Source organism: Pelodiscus sinensis, chromosome 2 (assembly GCF_052426305.1).
Source record: "Pelodiscus sinensis isolate ZL-2025 chromosome 2, ASM5242630v1, whole genome shotgun sequence".
NCBI classification, from domain to species: domain Eukaryota; kingdom Metazoa; phylum Chordata; order Testudines; family Trionychidae; genus Pelodiscus; species Pelodiscus sinensis.
Window position 1 is genome coordinate 204,342,186 of NC_143053.1, and position 20,272 is coordinate 204,362,457.

Below are 20,272 nucleotides of genomic sequence, written 5' to 3' on the forward strand. Positions count from 1 at the left end.
TTTGAAAAATCATCCATTTTCCAGAGACTATTTGAGTCTCCAAAGCACATATGCTGAGAGCAACTGTCAACTATGAAGAGTGCAGAAGATTGCTCATTTAGAGAACATTGATTATGGTGTCATTGATATAAATTATACATTAAAGATGGGATATAATTCTAGAAAGAAAAGAAAAGAAAAGAAAGCATCACTAAGCACAGTACTTTTGGGGGAGGAAGTATAGTATGCAATACTTTCCTTTTAGCTAAAATTCCCTCATCTTAATTTACATGTCTTTAGTTTATCCAAACAAGAATTCAATACATTGTCTTAAAAACACATGGTTTATGAGCTATCTATTATTTCATTACACTGAACACAGAAAATAAAGTCTATTAACAAATTAATAGTGTGAAAAGAATTATCCAGTAAAAAGTGTTTCAGAATGTCAGAAATAGAGATTCGTGGAGTTTCCCCAGAATTTTGCTGGATGTTGTAATTCTTGTAGCTATCAATAATCTATCATGTAGAATATTTTAATATTTCTATTTCACATTTTATGTCAGCGAGTTGGTCACACAGCATATTGAAAGCATGCTCTAGGCTCTTTCTCCCAAGCCTGGTTTATTGTAACTTTAGAATTGTAGCAGTTACATTTAAGGAATCTTTTAGGGCCCTTTCAAGTCCATCCAAAGAACAAGTGAAGCTGCTGTTCAGAGTTTTGTGCCCAGTGTTTATGTTCCATCTGATCTGTGCCACCCAAGCAGCAGACAAGACATGTCTGAGGGTGCTTTGGGGGGATACACAATGATGTCACACACAGGAAATATCAGAGAGGACTTGGCACTTCACAAGGTTGGCTCTTCTTCCATGGGCTCGCCAGCAGCTCTGTAAAAATAAACAGGCAATCAGAATACAGCGCAAGAGTACACAATGCCATTGTAGATTTTCATGCATAATCAAAGCTGATTTTTCAGCTCTCTCTGATGTTTATTTGTGTTATTCAGTTATCCATAAATAGAGTTTCTTTCTTAGGAAGTATAAACAAATGTCAAGTGGAAAAACATTTTAGATCTAAGCAATCACTGCAAATGTTCCTGTTTATATTAAAATATGTCAGAATATTGTATAACTTTAAGTTCAAAATTGTACATGCTTTGTGTCAGCTGAGTCAAATAATCTAATGAAAAAATTAAATGTGATGCTTTTATTTCTCAAGCATCTGCAACTAAAAATAAATTACTCATCTTCAAATGGGACCATGCCATTAAAACCATGTAGTTAGCTGACATGCCAGTTTTCTGATTTTTGCTTCTGCACTTTCATAACTACTGTGGTTGGCTGCCTGCCTTCCTAAAATTTCTAAGACCACATTCTGAATTTGATTAGCAGAGCTCTGCCATACAGCAGGTATCTATTAATAATGTATAATCAGATTAGACACCTACCCTTTATTAGAAATCATCTGGGAGACATTCCGCTCAGGAAAAACCCAAATGGACTGTTAAAGATGCACAGCTGGTGTAAACTATCATAGCTCTATGACAAATTATTCCAGTAGAGGATCTGCCCCAGGATCAGCATCCACTATATAAGGGATTTTCAGAGATTATATTAAAAACCTCATTGTTTAAGGGCTTAAGAATTTGGACACAGCCACTTTTTCCCTAACAAATAATTTGACAAACAATATCTAAGCTTGGAACTTCAACTGAAAAAAAAAAAGGCAGTTCAAGCCATTTTTTAAATGAGAGGAGGGCTAAATAAGAAAAGAGGTATTCACCAGTAAATCTCACTTAATGTTTGGAATCAATAAAACCTCCCCCAGGAAGTGGAAGGTCTCTTGCAAGACCTAGAAAATTAATTATTTGAGGCTTGCAGAGCCTTACATGGATTTCTGCAACAAGAAAGCCAAAGAACTTTAACTGAATCTGGACTTTATTTAAGGCTCTCCCAATGAAAATTCAGCAGTGTCTCTTTAAAGGAATTATACAGGTTATTAATCCAATCACTAATCACTTCTGGTATTTTGAAAATAATAAAATAAAATAAATGAGATATGAAAAAGCAAATGTCTTGTAACTTGTACTTTCCATAAAGATTTTTACAGTGTGTATAAATCCATAAAGCACAAATCTCCCTTTTTGCCCACACTGTGGAGGGTCTCATATGCAACATAACCACTCACATTTTGCTGCTCCTGGGAGTGGAAAGGGAATGGAATTTATGGAAGCGCTGTGTAAGTGTACACCCGTTCATTCAGCTCTGTGTGGGCATGTCTACCCTGGGAAGTTATTTCGAAATAAGTTATTTCAAAATAATTACTTAGAATCATAGAATCATAGACAACTAGGACTGGAAGGGACCTCGAGAGCTCATTGAGTCCAGTCCCCTGCCCTCATGGCAGGACCATATACTGTCTAGACCATCCCTGGGAGACATTTATCTAACCTACTCTTAAATATCCCCACAGATGGAGATTCCACAACCTCCCTGGCCAATTTATTCCAGTGTTTGACTAACCTGACAGTTACCAACCTAAACCTCCCTTGCTGCAGTTTAAGCCCATTGCTTCTTGTTCTATCTCCAGAGGCCAAGATTAACAAGTTTTCTCCCTCCTCCTTATGACACCCTTTTAGATACCTGAAAACTGCTATCATGTCCCTCCTCAATCTTCTCTTTTCTAAACTAAACAAACGCAATTCCTTCAGCTTTCCCCCATATTCTCTAGACCTTTAATCATTCTCGTTGCTCTTCTCTAGACCCTCTCCAATTTCTCTACATCTTTCTTGAAATGCGGTGCCCAGAACTGGACACAATACTCCAATTGAGGCCTAACCAGCGCAGAGTAGAGCAGAAGAATGACTTCTCGTGTCTTGCTCACAACACACCTGTTAATGCATCCCAGAATCATGTTTGCTTTCTTTGCAACAGCATCACACTGCTGACTCATATTCAGCTTGTGGTCCACTATGACCTCTAGATCTCTTTCTGCCGTACTCCTTCCCAGAGAGTCGCTTCCCATTCTGTATGTATGAAACTGATTGTTCCTTCCTAAGTGGAGTACTTTGCATTTGTCTTTATTAAAATTCATCCGGTTTACCTCAGACCATTTCTCCAATTTGTCCAGGTCATTTTGAATTATGACCCTATCCTCCAGATTAGTCGCAACTCCTCCCAGCTTGGTATCATCTGCAAACTTAATAAGCGTACTTTCTATACCAATATCTAAATCGTTGATGAAGATATTGAACAGAGCCGGTCCCAAAACAGACCCCTGTGGAACCCCACTTATTATGCCTTTCCAGCAGGATTGTGAACCATTAATAACTACTCTCTGAGTACTGTTATCCAGCCAGTAATGCAGCCATCTTATAGTAGCCTCATCTAAGTTGTATTTACCTAGTTTATTGATAAGAATATCATGTGAGACCGTATCATGCCTTACTAAAGTCTAAGTATACCATATCCACCGCTTCTCCCTTATCCACAAGACTCGTTATCCTATTAAAGAAAGCTATCAGATTGGTTTGACATGATTTGTTCTTTACAAATCCATGCTGGCTGTTCCCTATCACCTTGCCACTTTCCAAATGTTTACAGATGATTTCCTTTATTACTTGCTCCATTATCTTCTCTGGCACAGAAGTTAAACTAACTCGTCTGTAGTTTCCTGGGTTGTTCTTATTTCCCTTTTTATAGATGGGCACTATATTTGCCCTTTTCCAGTCCTCTGGAATCTCTCCTGTTTCCCATGATTTTCCAAAGATGATAACTAGAGGCTCAGATACCTCCTCTATCAGCTCCTTGAGTATTCCAGGATGCATTTCATCAGGCCCTGGTGACTTGCAGGCATCTAACTTTTCTAGGTGATTTTTAACTTGTTCTTTTTTTATTTTACCTTCTAAAACTACCCCCTTCCCACTAGCATTCACTATGCTAGGCATTCCTACAGACTTCTCGGTGAAGACCGAAACAAAGAAGTCGTTGAGCATCTCTGCCATTTCCAAGTTTCCTGTTACTCTTTCTCCCTCCTCACTGACCAGTGGGTCTACCCTCTCCTTGGTCTTCCTCTTGCTTCTAATGTATTTATAAAAAGTCTTCTTGTTTCCCTTTATTCCCGTAGCTAGTTTGAGCTCATTCTGTGCCTTTGCCTTTCTAATCTTGCCCCTGCATTCCTGTGCTGTTTGCCTATATTTATCCTGTGTAATTTGTCCTACTTTCCATTTTTTATATGTCTCCTTTTTTATTTTTAGATCATGCAAGATCTCGTGGTTAAGCCAATGTGGTCTTTTGCCATATTTTCTATCTTTCCGACACATCGGAATAGCTTGCTTTTGGGCCCTTAACAATGTCCCTTTGAAAAACTGCCAACTCGCCTCAGTTGTTTTTCCCCTCAGTCTTGATTCCCATGGGACCTTACCTATCAGCTCTCTGAGCTTACCAAAGTCTGCCTTCCTGAAATCCATTGTCTCTATTTTGCTGTTCTCCCTTCTAGCCTTCCTTAAAATTGTGAACTCTATGATTTCGTGATCACTTTCACCCAAGTTGCCTTCCACTTTCAAATTCTCAACCAGTTCCTCCCTATTTGTTAGGATCAAATCTAGAACAGCTTGCCCCCTGGTAGCTTTTTCAACCTTCTGAAATAAAAAGTTGTCTCCAATGCAGCCCAAGAACTTATTGGATAGTCTGTGTGTGTGTTATTTTCCTAATATATATCTGGATAGTTGAAGTCCCCCATCACCACCAAATCTTGGGCTTTGGATGATTTTGTTAGTTGTTTAAAAAAAGCCTCATCCACTTCTACCACCTGGGTAGGTGGCCTGTAGTAGACTCCTAGCATGACATTGCCTTCTGAAATAACTATTTCGAAATAGCACATCCACCATCGAAATAGTGTAGAATTATATCGAAATAGTGCGCCCACACTCATTGGAGCCTGAATCGCATTTAAAGCCCCTGGAAGCACTCCTGGAAGGTCCTCAGGAGAGCCGTCCACTTCCTGCAGCTGCTTCCTAAGACTAGCTGAGACTTGTGCTTAAAGGGGTTCCTCTCTACAGCCGCATCTCACACTCTTCTCCTCCACTGTCTATCTCCTCAAGGGACACCAAACTCACACCGAATGCTCTGGTTGCCCTTGCAGATACCACAGAACTTCCAGCTTGGAGCTGGAGCTTCTGCTAGCAGGGCCAGGCTCTTGGGCCTCCTGCTGCGCCTCATGGTGCACTTCATCCACATTACCCACGTGGTGCTTCAGGACCATGACAACCAGCCCAGACTGGGGGACCCCTTCACCCAAGCCCTGGTGCTCCTGATGCATCAAATCCCCCACCATCCTCTGCTTCTGGCAGAGGGAGACCAGTCATGACTGGTGGGACCGCATTGTCCTACAGTGGTGGGACGACCAGCAGTGGCTCCAGAACTTCTGCATGCACAAGGCCACCTTCCTGGAGCTCTGTGATTGGCTTGCCCCTGCCCTTAGGACACCCATTTATGACCCGCTATCCTCCTGCAGTAGTGCGTCGCCATTGGTCTATGGAAACTTGCCACATCACATAGCTACCACTCTGTGGGGAACCAGTTTGGCATGGGGAGAACCACAGTTGGGGCCATGCTCATGTAGGTTTAACTATTTTACGAGAGGAGAGCTGAAACACTGGAATGGATTCCCTAGGGAGGTGGTAGAATCTCTATCCTTAGAAGTTTTTAAGTCCCTGCTTCACAAAGCTCTGGCTGGGATGATTTAGTTGGGGCTGGTCCTCCTTTAGGTAGGGGGTTGGACTCAGTGACCTCCTAAGGGCTCTTCCAACCCTGTGATTCTATGATTCTATAGGTGATCAAGATCATCAATGCTATCCTGCTGTGGAGGGTCTTCATCACCCTGGGCAACAACAACCCCATCATCGCTGGCTTTGCTGCCATGGGTTTCCCCAACAGCAGGAGGAGGCCATAGATGGCACCCACATTCCCATCCTGGCCCCATCCACCATGCCTCTGAATACATCAACAGAAAGGGGTTCTTTTCAGTGGAGCTTCAGGAGATGGTGGATGCACCAGGCTTACAGTTGGCCTAGCTGTGAAGAAAAGTGACAAGGGGAGTCATCCGAGAAGACACTGTGCATGAATCCTAGCCCTACTTGCTGAGCCAACACTGAGGTCTTGATTCAGACTATGGTGATGTGCTTCAAGCAAGGCCATCTGTTGCCTAGACAAAGGACACTTTTCTGCAGGGGCACAGACGTCCCAGAGGAGCCTTTCTACCCCCACATTCCAGGGACAAGTAGGCATGGGAATGTGCCAGCCAGGTCATGAGCCTGCGGGCAGGAGGGGGTGAGGGAGGGTGGCTCAGCCTCCTACCGTGTCCCACACATACTGGGTCCAGCACTGGAAGCATCCTGCAGAGAGAGAACTTCTATCCTTGCTCGATGGAGGAGAGAGGGAGGGTGCTGGGGGATGTGTGTGAGCAGCAGAGACCGCTTGCCAGAGAGAGTGCTACTGGGGCCCCTTTCTGTTCCTCCCCCAGCAGATTCCCATGCAGGGGATCAGTCTTCTCTGCATCACCGTGCTTGCCTGGGAGCGGATGCTGCCCGAGTGTGGGCATGAGCCTGTGCCGTGTGCAGTACTGCGGTGTGTTTCCATAACCCCAGCCTCCTTAATGGTGGCTTGTTGTGGGAATGTGTCCCATCACAGAGTCCGGAGTATGGCAGGCCTGTGCAGGAATCATGTGAGAAGGAGAAAGGGGTTCCTGTGTGAGAGTATCATGGTGCTGAGTGCTCCAGACTGGTGCTCCCTGTGCACAGGCTTTTGTTTAAGCGCCAGGCCATGTGTGTGTATAGGGAAAGTTATAGAATTCACCTGCAGTGCCTTCACTGAGTTCATGCGAGCCCTGGGAGACAACCTGGGAAGGGGTGCCAGCTCCAGGCTGATGACAACCTCCTGGCTGGTGGCCACAGTGTACAGACTAGTCTGCTCCTCCTCCTTCTTGACATCCTCCTTCTCCACAAACCTGCTCTTGTGGAGGCTGACAATGGACATGTCCTAGCCAGAGTCAATGATGGGGGGGGGGAGGTGACCTGACCCCCTCCCAGGATGCCATCCAGCTACTCACAGTAGTGGCAGATGTGTGGGGTTGCCCCAGAGCAGGAACTTTTCTCCCTGGCCTTTGTGTGGGCCTGCTGAAGCTCCTTAATTTTCATATGGACCTGGTCCTGGCTGTGCCCCTTCTGGGTCAGGCTGGCAGCTATCTAGCCATATATCTCTTGGTACAGAGATCCTGGATGTTGTTCTCCTCCCCCCAAACTTTGATGAGATCAAGGATCTCTGCACCAGTCCAGCCTGGTGCCCTTTTGCCTCCGGCCAGGGGCTTCAGAGGTGTCTATAGATGTGCTGGCAACCGTGGATGGCTTAGGGGAGGTGTTGGGTTTTACAATGGCTACACTGAAGGGTGCTGTGTACCATGGGGCTGGCTGGCCTCGTATGGTGTCACAAGCCCTTTCCCTTCTGCCTTTAGCTTTAAAGTCTGCAGGAGAATGGGAGCAGTGGAGTTGTCAGAGGAGTGGCTAGAAGGGCACTTATGAGAGGCCTCTGGAGGCCAATTATTTCAAAACAACAGCAACTGAGCGTCCACACTAATGCTATTTTGAAATAAGCATTTTTCCTCTTCCCAAGCAGGTGTTGTTATTTCAAATAACTAGCCTGTTATTTTGAAATAACGGGCTTGTCTGTGTGGACACTCGCCTTGTTATTTCAAAATAGTGAAAGACCAGGGCTGTATGAAGGTTTGGAAATGGGGCCTGAGCAGAGCTGGATAGGACTGATGTATCCATTTCCAGACAAACTGACTGACCATTGCCACATGTGGTATGGGGGGCATAAGCATATCCCTTATATTCATGGACATTTTAGAGAACGAGTCGTTTTTCACTAGTGGTTTTTTAAAATCCTCCAATGAGCTCCCTAGGCCACAGAACAGCTCTGCAGATGTTTTGTTGCCTGATGAAGAAGTTCCAGTCCTCTCTTGAGACCACTAACACATGGCCCTCTACTCAGTTCGGTGCACTGAATTCCAGTGAGTGTTTATAAAAGCCCCACTGACTCTATGGTAAATATTCACTCATCACAACATTGACAAATAAATCATCACTTTGCATGCAACATGTGCTTTAAGGCTAACAGAGAAATTGTGCAAAAGTCAAAATACATATTGACAAATTGTCTTAGGATGGTTGATTTAGGTGAGAAAATAGGTGTGTATTGAATGACATAGAGCTTTCTTAGAGTCTGCCCCTGAGAATTCATATCAGTGCAATGGAAATGGATCCCAGAATAGAAGCTATTAGGTTCTGCCTATCTACTATTGCTGCAGGTGAGGAGAGGGCCTACTAGCATAACCTCTCCACAAGGCTTATTCTTGACTGTCTCGCTTGAATTCTGCTAATCCATCTCCCCGGAGGATGCTTCTAATATTTCAAACTTCTGAGCAGTTCTGTGTTATAGACAACAGGCCAGATAACACAAACATCTGTTCCCTAATGTGAATTCTTCCTAATTTAGCCCCGTCCGTAAAGCAAAGGATAGGCAGTATCCTTGACAGATTACTGGTCCATTAGCTTCCTCCAATTCAATGCTTCCAACCAATGAAAAGTGGGGCTTCTCATTTCCACTCAGTCCACTTAGAACTCTGTAAAATCACAAATTTCAGACTATAAAGTCATGCTATTTTTATATACAGAAAAGTTATTAGAGAACAGTTTTTACTAGTTTCTAAAATTGTGTTGATTTTACTAGTCTGTCTTCTTCCATGTATATCAGTTTTTCTTGAAGTGGGCTCTGGACCATTTTGAGAAAGCTGTTAACGGGCTGCTCCAGTTTGTTTACTTACTGGCTCTGCAGCCATGCAGCCTCGCAGCTCCCATTGGCTGTGGTTCGTCATTTGTGGCTAAGCGAGCTGTGGAAGTGGCATGTTCCGGATCATGTGACCCAGGTCTGTGGATGCAGAGCCAATAAGTAAACAATCTGGAGTGTCCCATTAGCAGCTTTCTCAGAGTGCCCTGCGACCCACTTAGAAAATCACTGATTTATATCCAGGCAAACTACTGACTTCAATAGGATTGCAAGGGTTAAGTTAAAAGTAGACTCTGACCATATTTTACATACATATAATGTGTCTGTACACACACACACACACACACACACACACACACACACATTCACCTATGTAAGAGTGAAATCCACATGCCAAACTGAAAATCTATGTGGGTACGTCTACACTTGCCCCCTAGTCGGAACTAGTGAGGCAAATGAAGGCTACCAAAGTTTCTAATGAAGCGCGGGATGAGGAGTACCAGTTAATTCGACTTAAGGGTTTTTTCTTGGAGTACCGTGTCTATACGCGGCAAGTTAAATCGAGCTAGTCAATTTCCAAAATGGTGACTGGTCGCGACTATGCTAATCAAGTGCAAGGTATTTAAATCCCGCACTTCATTAGCAACTTTGATCACCTTCTTTTGTCTCCCTTGTTTGAACTAGGGGGCAAGTGTAGACATACCCTGTGATTCTTAAATATATCATCTTGTAACTTTGATCACTTATTTCTGGTTTCTCTGCTCACTAATCAATCTTCCTTTAGATTAATTTTCACATCACAATTGGAATGACAAACAGTATTGGATTTGAAACTCAACTAGTCCAGTGTCCTGTTGCTGACAGTAAATGGTAGTAGATCCCCCAGAAAAAGGCGAAGAAACTTAAGTTTAGAAAGGTGTGAGATAATCTGTCTCCCACATCCCATCCCCACCACCCAGCACACATATACAACATATACACACATTAGGTGTAGAATGAAGAACGAAGTTTAATAACCTTTCCAAATTTTGTTATTAACAATAATAATGTTGGATATTCTTGATATCTTTATAAATAGACAATATGTTTTTAAATCTTGTTAAATGTTTGGCCTCAGTGACCTTGGTGGCAATGTGTTATAGAGTTTAATATATTTCCTTTCTCAGTTTTGAACTTTTTGTCTTTCTTCTTGAATTATGACAAAAACTAAAGATCCTAATCCATCTTCTCCATACAGCCTGGCAAATCTGCAGATATCTGTTTTCTATCCATGGGTATCCGCATCCGCAGATATGGATATCCTCAGTTCATTTTTGCAGATATGGATGTGGATACACATTTTTTCTCTAGAACCCTTCAAATTTGCAGATATCCCCTTTTATATCCACAGATATGTGCATCCGCAGATGTCAATGCGAATATCCATGGTTCATTTTTGCAGCTACTGATGCAGATGTGTATAAAAATGTTGTATCTGTGCAGGCCTCTACTTCTCCATACTATGATTGTTTTATACCCTTTATCATGTTACTTCCCACTTGTCTCCTTCTACGTTCAAAAGTCCCAAATCTTTTCAATCTCTTTTCATATGAGTATTTTTCTGTGCCCTTGATCATTTTCATCATTGTTCTGCAATATATTTTTTTAATATGAGGTGATCAAGATAGCACACAGTGTTGCAGATAAGGCTGCACAGTGGATTTATATAAAAGTATTATAATATTCTTTGAATTATTCACTATTAATATTCCTAACTTCTTGTTTGCTTTTTTACAACAGCTGTATATAGAGCAAAGCTGTACTGAGCTGTCTACAATGATCCCCAGATTAGGAAGCCTAATCCGAACTACCTAGTCCATCCGCGAACTAGCGGACATTTAAAAATGGCGGCACCTGGCAAGATGCAAATGAAGCCCGGGAAATCCAAATCCCGGGCTTCATTTGCAACTTCGGTTGCCTACATTAACCACCCTAGTTCGAACTAGGGTGGTAGTGTAGACATACCCTAAGAGATTAGTAAGACATGATTTTCATTTGCAGAATTCAGGCTGGCTAGACCCTAACGTCTTATCATCTTCAAAATAGTTCGTTATTTTGTCTTTAATGAACTCATGAGCAGCTTCAGTTCAAGTTTTCTAAATTCAAAAATCAGCCTGCTGAAAAAAAAATCTCCTTCTGATCCTCAATCTGGAATTGAAACATTTATTTGGAATACTATTCAAAATGGTTTATTTCTCTATTTCTTTCATTCACTGTTAAGAATATAATAGAAAATTTATTTCACCAAAAAAAGTGTTTTCTTCAATTTATAAATTGGAATTACACAGATTTCTCAGCACAACATCATCACACTGAGATTAAAAAAAACTAAAAGTCCAAGGTAAATTTGCAATCAAGAGAGAACTGTGAAGTACTCAAACAGCACGAGAATATAACAACAGGCATACTGGGTAATATTGAGTCCACCCCAGTACCCTGTCCTACAATAGTGGCCAATGTAATCATCAAGTGATCCATCCCCTACCATTCAGTCCCAGCTTTCAGCAGAGGCTAGGCATACTTCAGAGCATGGTTTTGCATCCTGCCCATCCTGACTAATAGCCATTGGTGGACCTATATTCCATGAACTTATCTAGTGTTTTTTTAATCATCATAGTCATGGACTTCACAACATCCTCTGGCAAGCAGTTTCATAGGCTGACTGTGCATTGTGTGAAGAAATACTTTCTTTTGTTGTTTTAAACTTGCTGCCTATTAATTTCATTTGGTGATCCCTAGTTTTTGAGTTATGAGGAGTAAATAGCATTTCTGTATTTACGTTCTCCACACCAGTCATGATTTTATAGATCTTCTATTATATCTCCCTTAGTCATCTCTTTTCCAAGCCAAAAAAGTTCCAGGCTTATTAATATCTCCCCATAAGGAAGCTGTTACATACCCCTAATCATTTTTGTTGCCCTTCTCTGTACCGTTTCTAATTCTTTCCCCTTCCACTTTATTAGATGACAAAGATCTGCAGATAGTATTTAAGATGAGGTTGTGCAATGGATTATTAAAGATCCAATATGATTTTTTCTGTTTTATTATCTGTCCCAACATTCTGTTAGCTTTTTTGACTGCCAATGCACATCGAATGGACATTTTCAGAGAACGATACACAGTGATTCCAAGATCTGCTTCTTGTGTGGTAACAGCTAATTTAGACCCCATCATTTTATAGGAATAGTAGGAATTATATTTTCCAATGTGCATTGCTTTGCATGTTTCAACATCAAATTTCATCTTCCATTTTGTTGCCTTCTTATCCCATGACTGCTTCCTTTGTTTAAAAACCTTTTATGAGGGACCTTGTCAAACTTTTTCTGTAAATGTAAGTATATTACATGCACTGGATTACTCTTGTTCACATGCTTGTTGACCCCTCTCAAAGAATTCTAGTGGACTAGTGAGGCATGATTTCCCATTACAAAAACCTTCTTAATTCTTTCCCAACAAATTGTATTCATCTATGTGTCTGATAATTCTGTTCTTAACTATCATTTCAATGAATCTACCTGGAACTGAAGTTAGACTAACAGGGCTATAATTGCTGGGATCACCTCTGGAGCCTTTTTTTTTTTTACAGATTGCCATCAACATAGGTATCCTCCTATCATCTGAGAAGTTATTGAAATGATAGGTTCTATTTCACAGTTAGTAGTTCTATGATTTCACTGTAGAATGCACTCTCAGGGACAGAGTTTCTGGTGTAGGGTGGCTGTTTTTGTGCCACTTGTGCCGTTGAATGTGACCCTAACCTTGTTCAGTTATGAAGGAGCAATACTGTGTAAAGATGATTTTTGGTGTAAGGATCTTATCCTTGCCCTGGAATAGCAGGAAAAGAGAGGCACGGCCAAAGGAAAGGGTTTGGCCAGAATACCTTGTGTCATGCCAATCCTAGACTGTGGTTTTAGTTCACTGGAGCTGTTTGCAGCTGACATATATTAGATCAGCCATTAAGGTGCTCTAATTCGATGCAAGCAGATTAGTCCTCCACTAGGGTCAAAGGAGTGCAAAGATCAGCATAATGCATCTTTGCACATACACCTACCCTAGGATTGGCGCTCTCTGGAAAACAGCTGCATCTCAGGATCTGGTCCTTAATATTTCCAACAAAAATTATAACATGATAACAATCCCAATCATTAGTTCAGGAGCCACAGAATCTTCCAAAATGGATTTTAATCCCATATCTAAACATTACATTTCATTTCTCCTTTCTACTTGGGTAAAAGTTATAGCCAGGTAATCAGGGCCATGAAAATGAATTTTCTTAATGGTATTCCTAAGATTTATTATGATTTATTATAAAACAGTTACGTACCAGATAGTCCCTGCTCCTTTTTTTCAAAAAAGAAAAAGAAAAAGAAAAAGAAAGGGAGACCAGTGTACTGATTTTTTTCAAAGCAAAAGATTTCTGAAAGAACTGCTGGCCACTACAAAGTTCTAATCAGTTAAATGTGCATCTCATTTAGCTAACAAGTATTATCAACACACACAATGTGTTCTGGCTAAATATGTTTATAGGAGAACCCTATTTATTCGTCTCTGTATTTAAATTTGTTTTTGCATTATTTATATTTTCTCTTCTTTCCTGTGCATTAATCACTTCTCCCTTTTCTAGTGTCTTCTGAATTCTACAATTAAGTTTGAAAGTATATTAAAATGTATGGAGTATTTTAACAAAAACACACCAAGAACAAAAACAGCTTTCTAAAAAGTCTGTTTCATTCAGCATGTCAGGACCAATCAAATTGAAACAACAGTCTACTTTGTGTTGTCATTTACCAAAAAGAGAAAAAAAGGAGGAAAGAAAGAAAAAAAAACAACAAAAAAGATACTTAGAATGGTTCTTAGCCAGGAGCATTTTATCCTTTATTCATCAGTGGTAAATGAGTCAGATATGAGTTGGCCAGAAAAAGAGCTGCTTTACCCAAAATATGAGTTTAAAATGAGTCATCTCACTCCAAACACCAATATATCCTCCAACATAACTGGCAAAAGTTTCCTACAAAGAGAATCTCTTGCTGTTGCTCTCTTTATTTGGGGGCCTCACAGCTAAACTCAATAGCATCTTTACCTTTGATTCAGTGAAGTAGGATTGAGTGCGTGGGCTGCCTCTCCTTAGACACACAGCACAGAAATTGTAGGCTGTGCATCCCAAATCTCTCATACTCAGTCTCATTCCAGAACCCATACCCCCCAACCATAGCCTGTACCCCACCCTCCACTCTAAAACCCTCAGCCCCAGTCCAAAACCCTCTTCTGAACCCAAAACCCCTCAGCCCCGGTCCCACTCCAGAGTTTCCCCCACCCCCACCCCCATCCCCGGAGCCCTCATCCTCCCACACCCCAAACCCTGTGTCCTAATCCGGAACCTTCTCTTGCATCTTAAACCCCTCATTGCTTGGCCCACCTAGAGCCCACACCCCTAATCCATAACTCATACCCTCGTAAACTCCAACTTCCTGTCCCAGCCCAGAACCCTCTCTCACAGTTCAAACCTCTCATACTATGCCCCTGCTCAGAGCCACTCCCCACAGCACAAGTGATGGAGGGAGGAGGGATGGAGTGAGTGGGGCATGGGGACTTGGAGCAGGGGCAGAGCAGCACAGGGTCATTTTGTTTTGTTTGATTAGAAAGTTGACAACCCTACCCCTGCCTCTCACTTATGAAAAGGCTGGATTTGGATGACAGCCATCCAGGATATGAATGCAGTAGTAGAATCTGCACCTAGACATGCAAAGTTTTTATTGTGCTGCAGAAAAACTTCTACCACGCCACAAACCATATTTCAAATGAAGCCATTTTTCCACAGAACAATTCATGACAGATTCATTTCTGTAACCATCCAGAACTGATGAAGTGTAGTGAAACTGGCGGCCAAATAAAATTCCATTTGTATACCTATCAGTACATCCGTTTTTCTCCCACTCCCTTCAGCTGCACTCTAAATTAATTCCATGTCAAGAAGGGGTGGAAATTGCCACAGGTTATCAGTAGTTAGGTGATATATTTACATAGCTTTAGAAATATACACTGTTAGCAGAAGTGCTGCTTTGCTGAAGTGACTACTGACTCAATTATTGGGTACCGGTTATAGTTTTAGATTAGTATGGGCGTATAACAAGACTTTTAATTACCGATTAGTCTAAACTACGTAATTCTGTGTGCAAAATTAATTACAATTTATTTAAGAGAACCTAATGCTTGGCTTTATTTTATCATATTAATTAGTTACCAAAGCCTAAGTTATTGTTCCTTTACATTAGCCCCTTACTCACAGGTGGAAAAGCTTTTTACATCCTTGGCTGACACACAAAAGCACTAATTACCACACATTTAGATTATAAACATGTGGGTTCATTTCTTTGTTGAGGGTTAATTGGCTATGTTGTGGATCAAAAATAAGATCACTGTTATGGACCAATGGACCGAGACTGAGAGAAAATGAGATAAAAATGGTTTATTCTCAAGCATTTATGTATCTGTAATAATAATAATACTAGCAATAATCATAATCTATTATTCAAGTGCAGCTATAGTGAATCCTCTACTTACTAGAACTGTGTCTTTGAGTCACAGCCACTTACTTTACTGAAAAACCCAAGTTTTTACTCTTGTAGGAGCTGATAATACTATAGAAGATTCCTTAATATTCTACTGGGTTCTAAAGTAATCCCCCTCGTACATCATCAGTAAAATTGTCAGCTGTATTCACATTAAAACAACCAGTGCAGGCTTTGAAGGCACTAGAACTGTACCACTCAGCCCACAGTCAGCAATTGCCAGTATATTCACATCAGTCATGGATCCTTTGGCTACACTCCCACTCCTCTGTCGGCCCACCCACATCTCCCTCCTCCCCTCGATGCTTCTGTGGAGGGAGCTGTCATGGAGCGCAGCTTCATGTGGAGGGAGCTGAGGAGTCCCCTTATAAGGTATCTCCATTTCTTGCCCTTTTTTTCTCTTGTCCAGTGGAATCATAAGGTTCCACTGATTTTTGGCTCTTTCTCCACTATAGTGAGGCCAGGAGATTTTGGTGCTGAAGAAGAATAAACAGGAAACTCCATAAAGAAATTTTTACAGAGAGACTTTTTTCACTCTAACAATTCCTTAAAGAAACACTGTATGGCACATGGCACTATTCAGTAAGTATCAGTGCTTCATTTTGCAATGCAGTATTGACAAAGTGCATTGGCAGTTGCTCTTCCATTTTATAGAATTGTTAAATTCACATCCAAGTCAGTTTTACTTGATCAGTGTGAAACTCTAACACACTCTTTATTAGATTCTCCACCATCTTACTCCTGTTTTAAATAATGTCACACACTGAAATGAGTGGAATTACATTAGCATAAAATAGGGATTTAAGCGACTAGCTGAGTGACTATTTGACTAGTCACTCCCCCGCCCCCCTGCTGCCTTTGTTAGGGGCAGCAAGGGGGAGGAGCAGGAGCCGGTGCTGGGGGGAGCTAACTTAAAAGCCAGTTTCCCCCAGCACCATCTCTGCAGGGAGGCAGGGGAGGCAGAAGCTCAGTGGGGGCCCAGGCGCGAGCCGGGAATCAATTGATTCCCAGCTTGCACCTGGTTCCAGATGCTACGCCTCTGCTTTCTAAATGTAGTAAGCGCCACCTAGGGGCATTTAAAAGGCAGAGCCACAGTGGGGTTAGTTCCCAAGGCTGGGAGCTAACCCTGCTGCAGCTCTGCAGTTCCCCCCCTTATCAACTAATCGAGTAGTCGACGGAAGTTTCATCAACTACTTGATTAGCTGATCACATGAAATTTAACATCCTCAAACATAAGGAACATAAGAGGAGACATAGTGTGTCAGACGAAAGGTCCATCTAGCCCAGTATCCTGTCTGCCGACAGTGGTCAGTACCAGGTGCCCTAGAGGGAGGGAACAAACAGGTAATCCTCATGATCCCTCTTCTGTCACCCATTTCCAGACAAAAGTATAAAACCAGAGTACGTGGTGGTAATTTTAGTCTGTCATCACTAAGTCGATCTGAAAGCAGTCTAAATGGATTTTTATAACATCAAATCTAAAATAGACCTGAAGGTCCTTTCAGAAGAAGAACATGATCTACTATGCTTTGTCAAGTCAGGATTTTTTTCCACAATATTTTGCTTTGTAATTTTGAGGGGAAAAGGGTACATTTAGTAATAATAAATCTTAATAAAGATTTATATGCACTTTTTCAAAAGTGGTCACTAATATAGGGTGACTGGTGTTTGGATAGCCAATTCAAGTTACTTTCATAATGGTCTTAGGTAGGGGAGTCAAAACCCAAGGCATCTGAAAATATTAGACACTTTTCAAAATCTGGGTTCTGGTTCTTACACCACAAGGGTACAAAATCTTTCCATCTGCCTTTCCAACAACGTACGCTTACCTGCTGTCTTTCTGAGCAAAAGACTGTTCCACATCCACAGATAGTGAGGCCATAGCAGAGACAGTCTCCGTCTCCTCTCTCTCTTCTTTTTGGGCCTCAGCCAGAGCACAACCCACTGGCACAGGATACGGCTTCACTGACTTCCAGTACTTGCCTTAAAAAAAGTCACACATAATAATTTATGGGAATTCTTGCTAAGATGGAGGTATAAGCACAGTAATCACTTAGGTCCAACACAGAGTGATTCTAACTTAAAATCACTGTGCTGTAAGCAGTTGTAGTTGGGATTTCAAACTGCCACGATGAAGTATGTTTCTGGATCTAAGAATGCCAAGTTGGAAAGCACTCTCATTCCAAGGACTGCGTCACACCCTTCCCCAGAAGGTAATAAACTGAAGAAGTAACACACAACCTAATGAACTCATATTATCAGTCAGACTGCTGGCTAGATCTATGATATGAGAAGGAAATTCAGAGCAGATAGGCTTGATATTGCCAGGCAATAGGTGCATTTGAGACAAATGGGAATAGAAAAATGAAAGTAAATGTACAAAGTGCTCACATACCACTGACTTACTGGGGTGGGGGAGGGCTGGGGGAAGAGTCAGAAATACCAACATGGCCTGCAGTTATATTGCCAGAACAATCAGGTTTGTTAGTCCTGGATGTTCTTTCTCCTCCAACCTCAGGGTGTGTACTAGAACAATAATTTATTTAAAAGGTTCATATATGCACTGGCTTTTCTTGGAATTGTACTAGGTATTATAAGACAGACATTTTTTATGGGTTTTTTTTTTGGAGGGGTAAAAAGACATCAGCAGAATAAAAGTGTGAAAGGGCTGTCAGGCTTCTCCCTGCAACAGAAAAGACTTAGAAAAGCTTCCTAAGCAAAGAAAAAAAAATAATGGGTGGTGAGTAGGAATGAAAAATAAGCACTCAGTAACATGTTAGTCAAGAACTGGGGTCCATTAGTGGTAGCCAGGTGAACAATTTAAATCTTACATATGTATCCCTCATAGTATAATAATCCATAGAATTCTTACTAAATTCTAGGTGGATGCCACCTGGAAACTAGGAGATAGAAGGGAGCTGGAAGGGAGTTTGGGACCAGCATTAATCCAGTGCTTAGCAAGAGGATTCAAGCAGGAGGGCCAGTGGCTGGGTCAGAGCACTTATCTGGGAATTAGTGGAAGGGTTTCAACAGCTGTGACAGGGGGGCTCACATAGGGGAACTTTTCCAAGGCTCAGAGGAAGATTTGGGCAGCTGAGAGGTAGGTTGGGTCAAGGTGCTTAGCCATGGGATAGCTGGAAGGTTTCAACAGCTGGCAGGAAAGGTCAATTGTATTGCCGTGTATTCTGGATGTCTAAATCTTAAAAATTCCCTTTTTGGTAAAATGGCATATAACACCATTTCAGGCTTTTCAAAAGATGAGTGTGTAGTCAAATGATACAGCAGCTGTCAATAAAGATAGCAATAACCTTATTTAAAGGATACTCAACAGATGAAAGCCTGAGTCAATCTTCATGGTTGACAGGCAGCATAGCATATAGGTATTCCTTTGAACCCTAGTACTGTGCATGTTTAAACAGTTAGCAGGATCTTTATATAATAGGTATTTTTTGGGAGGGGGAATAAAATTTAAAGTGTATTAAGTATCCTACACATTTAAGATTAAGTGATACAAGCTGGATTTTCCTCCAGATATGTGAAAGTCATGGATAAAAAAACCTGTGTGCACAACACTAAATCAAATGGTTGAGGCCTGGCAAATACTATAAAAACAAGACAAAAATATTCTATAGAGAACACGTTCTTTAGTCATTAAAATAAAAAAAAAGTTATTTAGGCCTTCCACAATGTTCTCACAGCAGTTTCATGCAAAATCAGACTGTGCAATATGCACCCCATAATTTATGGACTAAACGTTCACAAGTGGGTGGGGTTTTTGTCGCAAAAACAGATGTTCAAGAAAATAAAATCTGTTAGCATAAAAATAATACATAGTTTTGCCCATAAAAATGTACCCAAGTTTGCTGCTGGAGTTTTCAATAATTCCTATTCGTAAAATAAAATATTAGTAACCAGCCACTACTGTGCTGCTGTCCTTCAGCAACTATAAAAGATCATCAAAGAGGACTGCTACATCATATACACACAAAGCAGCTGCCTCCTTCCCCTGACTTTCTTCCAACACTGAAACTCATGATCTCAGATTGCCCATTGGATCATTCATTACCCCCTTCCCTAAACTCAGTTAAAACTGTGAGAGGGATTTAGTGATGGAGGGAAATTGCAAAGCAGGGACAGGAAGCCAGTGGCAGCATTCAGGTAGTGTGCATAGCACACAGATATCACAATGTGAGGGATGGAATTGGTGCAATTTTGAAGGCATCCCCATTAGGGACAGCATCCAGTTAGCAGCACAAACTACTCTATGTGTTAAAAATCCAGCTCTGTTTGAAACAAAAGCACTGGGACAAACAGCTCACAACTGACAAAACGGTCATTTTCACTTTCCAATGCAGGAACGTGGAATTCCAGTAATCTTGCTATACTTCCTGATAAGAACATTTTGGAGTTTATGAAGTAGAAAGAAGTGGTTTGCTGGTCCCATATATGCACACCTTTCATTACGTCCAAAAATAAACTATGAAACCAAATAAGTAATCTCGGTATGCATGAAAAAGTGTTTAAGACTCCAATAGGGCAATGGGAACATTTCCCATTCATGAAAGAAATAGTAACTGAATGTTTATATCATGTATTTTTGTTGTGGCATTTGAAAATACCCTTCCTAGGGCATGTTGTATGTGGCATAGGCTGACATTTTCCATGTACAAAAAGCTTGGCTCATGGGTGGTGCCTAAGTGAGTGAGAACAACTTATTTATGGTAGGGAGAAATACTATTTCCAATTGTATCGTATTTCCATAAACACATTAAACCATTGTCCCGAACAAAGAAATTTATACAAATTCCACTCTGCTTAGAAACAAGTTGGGTTTTCTCTTT

The 20,272-nt window shown here is 41.3% G+C and overlaps 1 protein-coding gene across 1 annotated transcript in view; it reads right to left on the reverse strand.

The window, feature by feature from the left end:
* Nucleotides 1-583: 583 nt before the first annotated feature.
* Nucleotides 584-20,272, reverse strand: part of LOC102446906 (histone deacetylase 5) — a 186,707-nt gene continuing 167,018 nt past the window's right edge. The window contains exons 10-11 of the mRNA XM_089776668.1: nt 17,261-17,414; nt 584-867 (exon numbers count right to left, since the gene is read on the reverse strand). Coding sequence (XP_089632794.1) covers nt 828-867; nt 17,261-17,414 — 194 coding nt within the window. The 3' untranslated portion in view covers nt 584-827. The remainder of the gene's footprint in view (nt 868-17,260; nt 17,415-20,272) is intronic.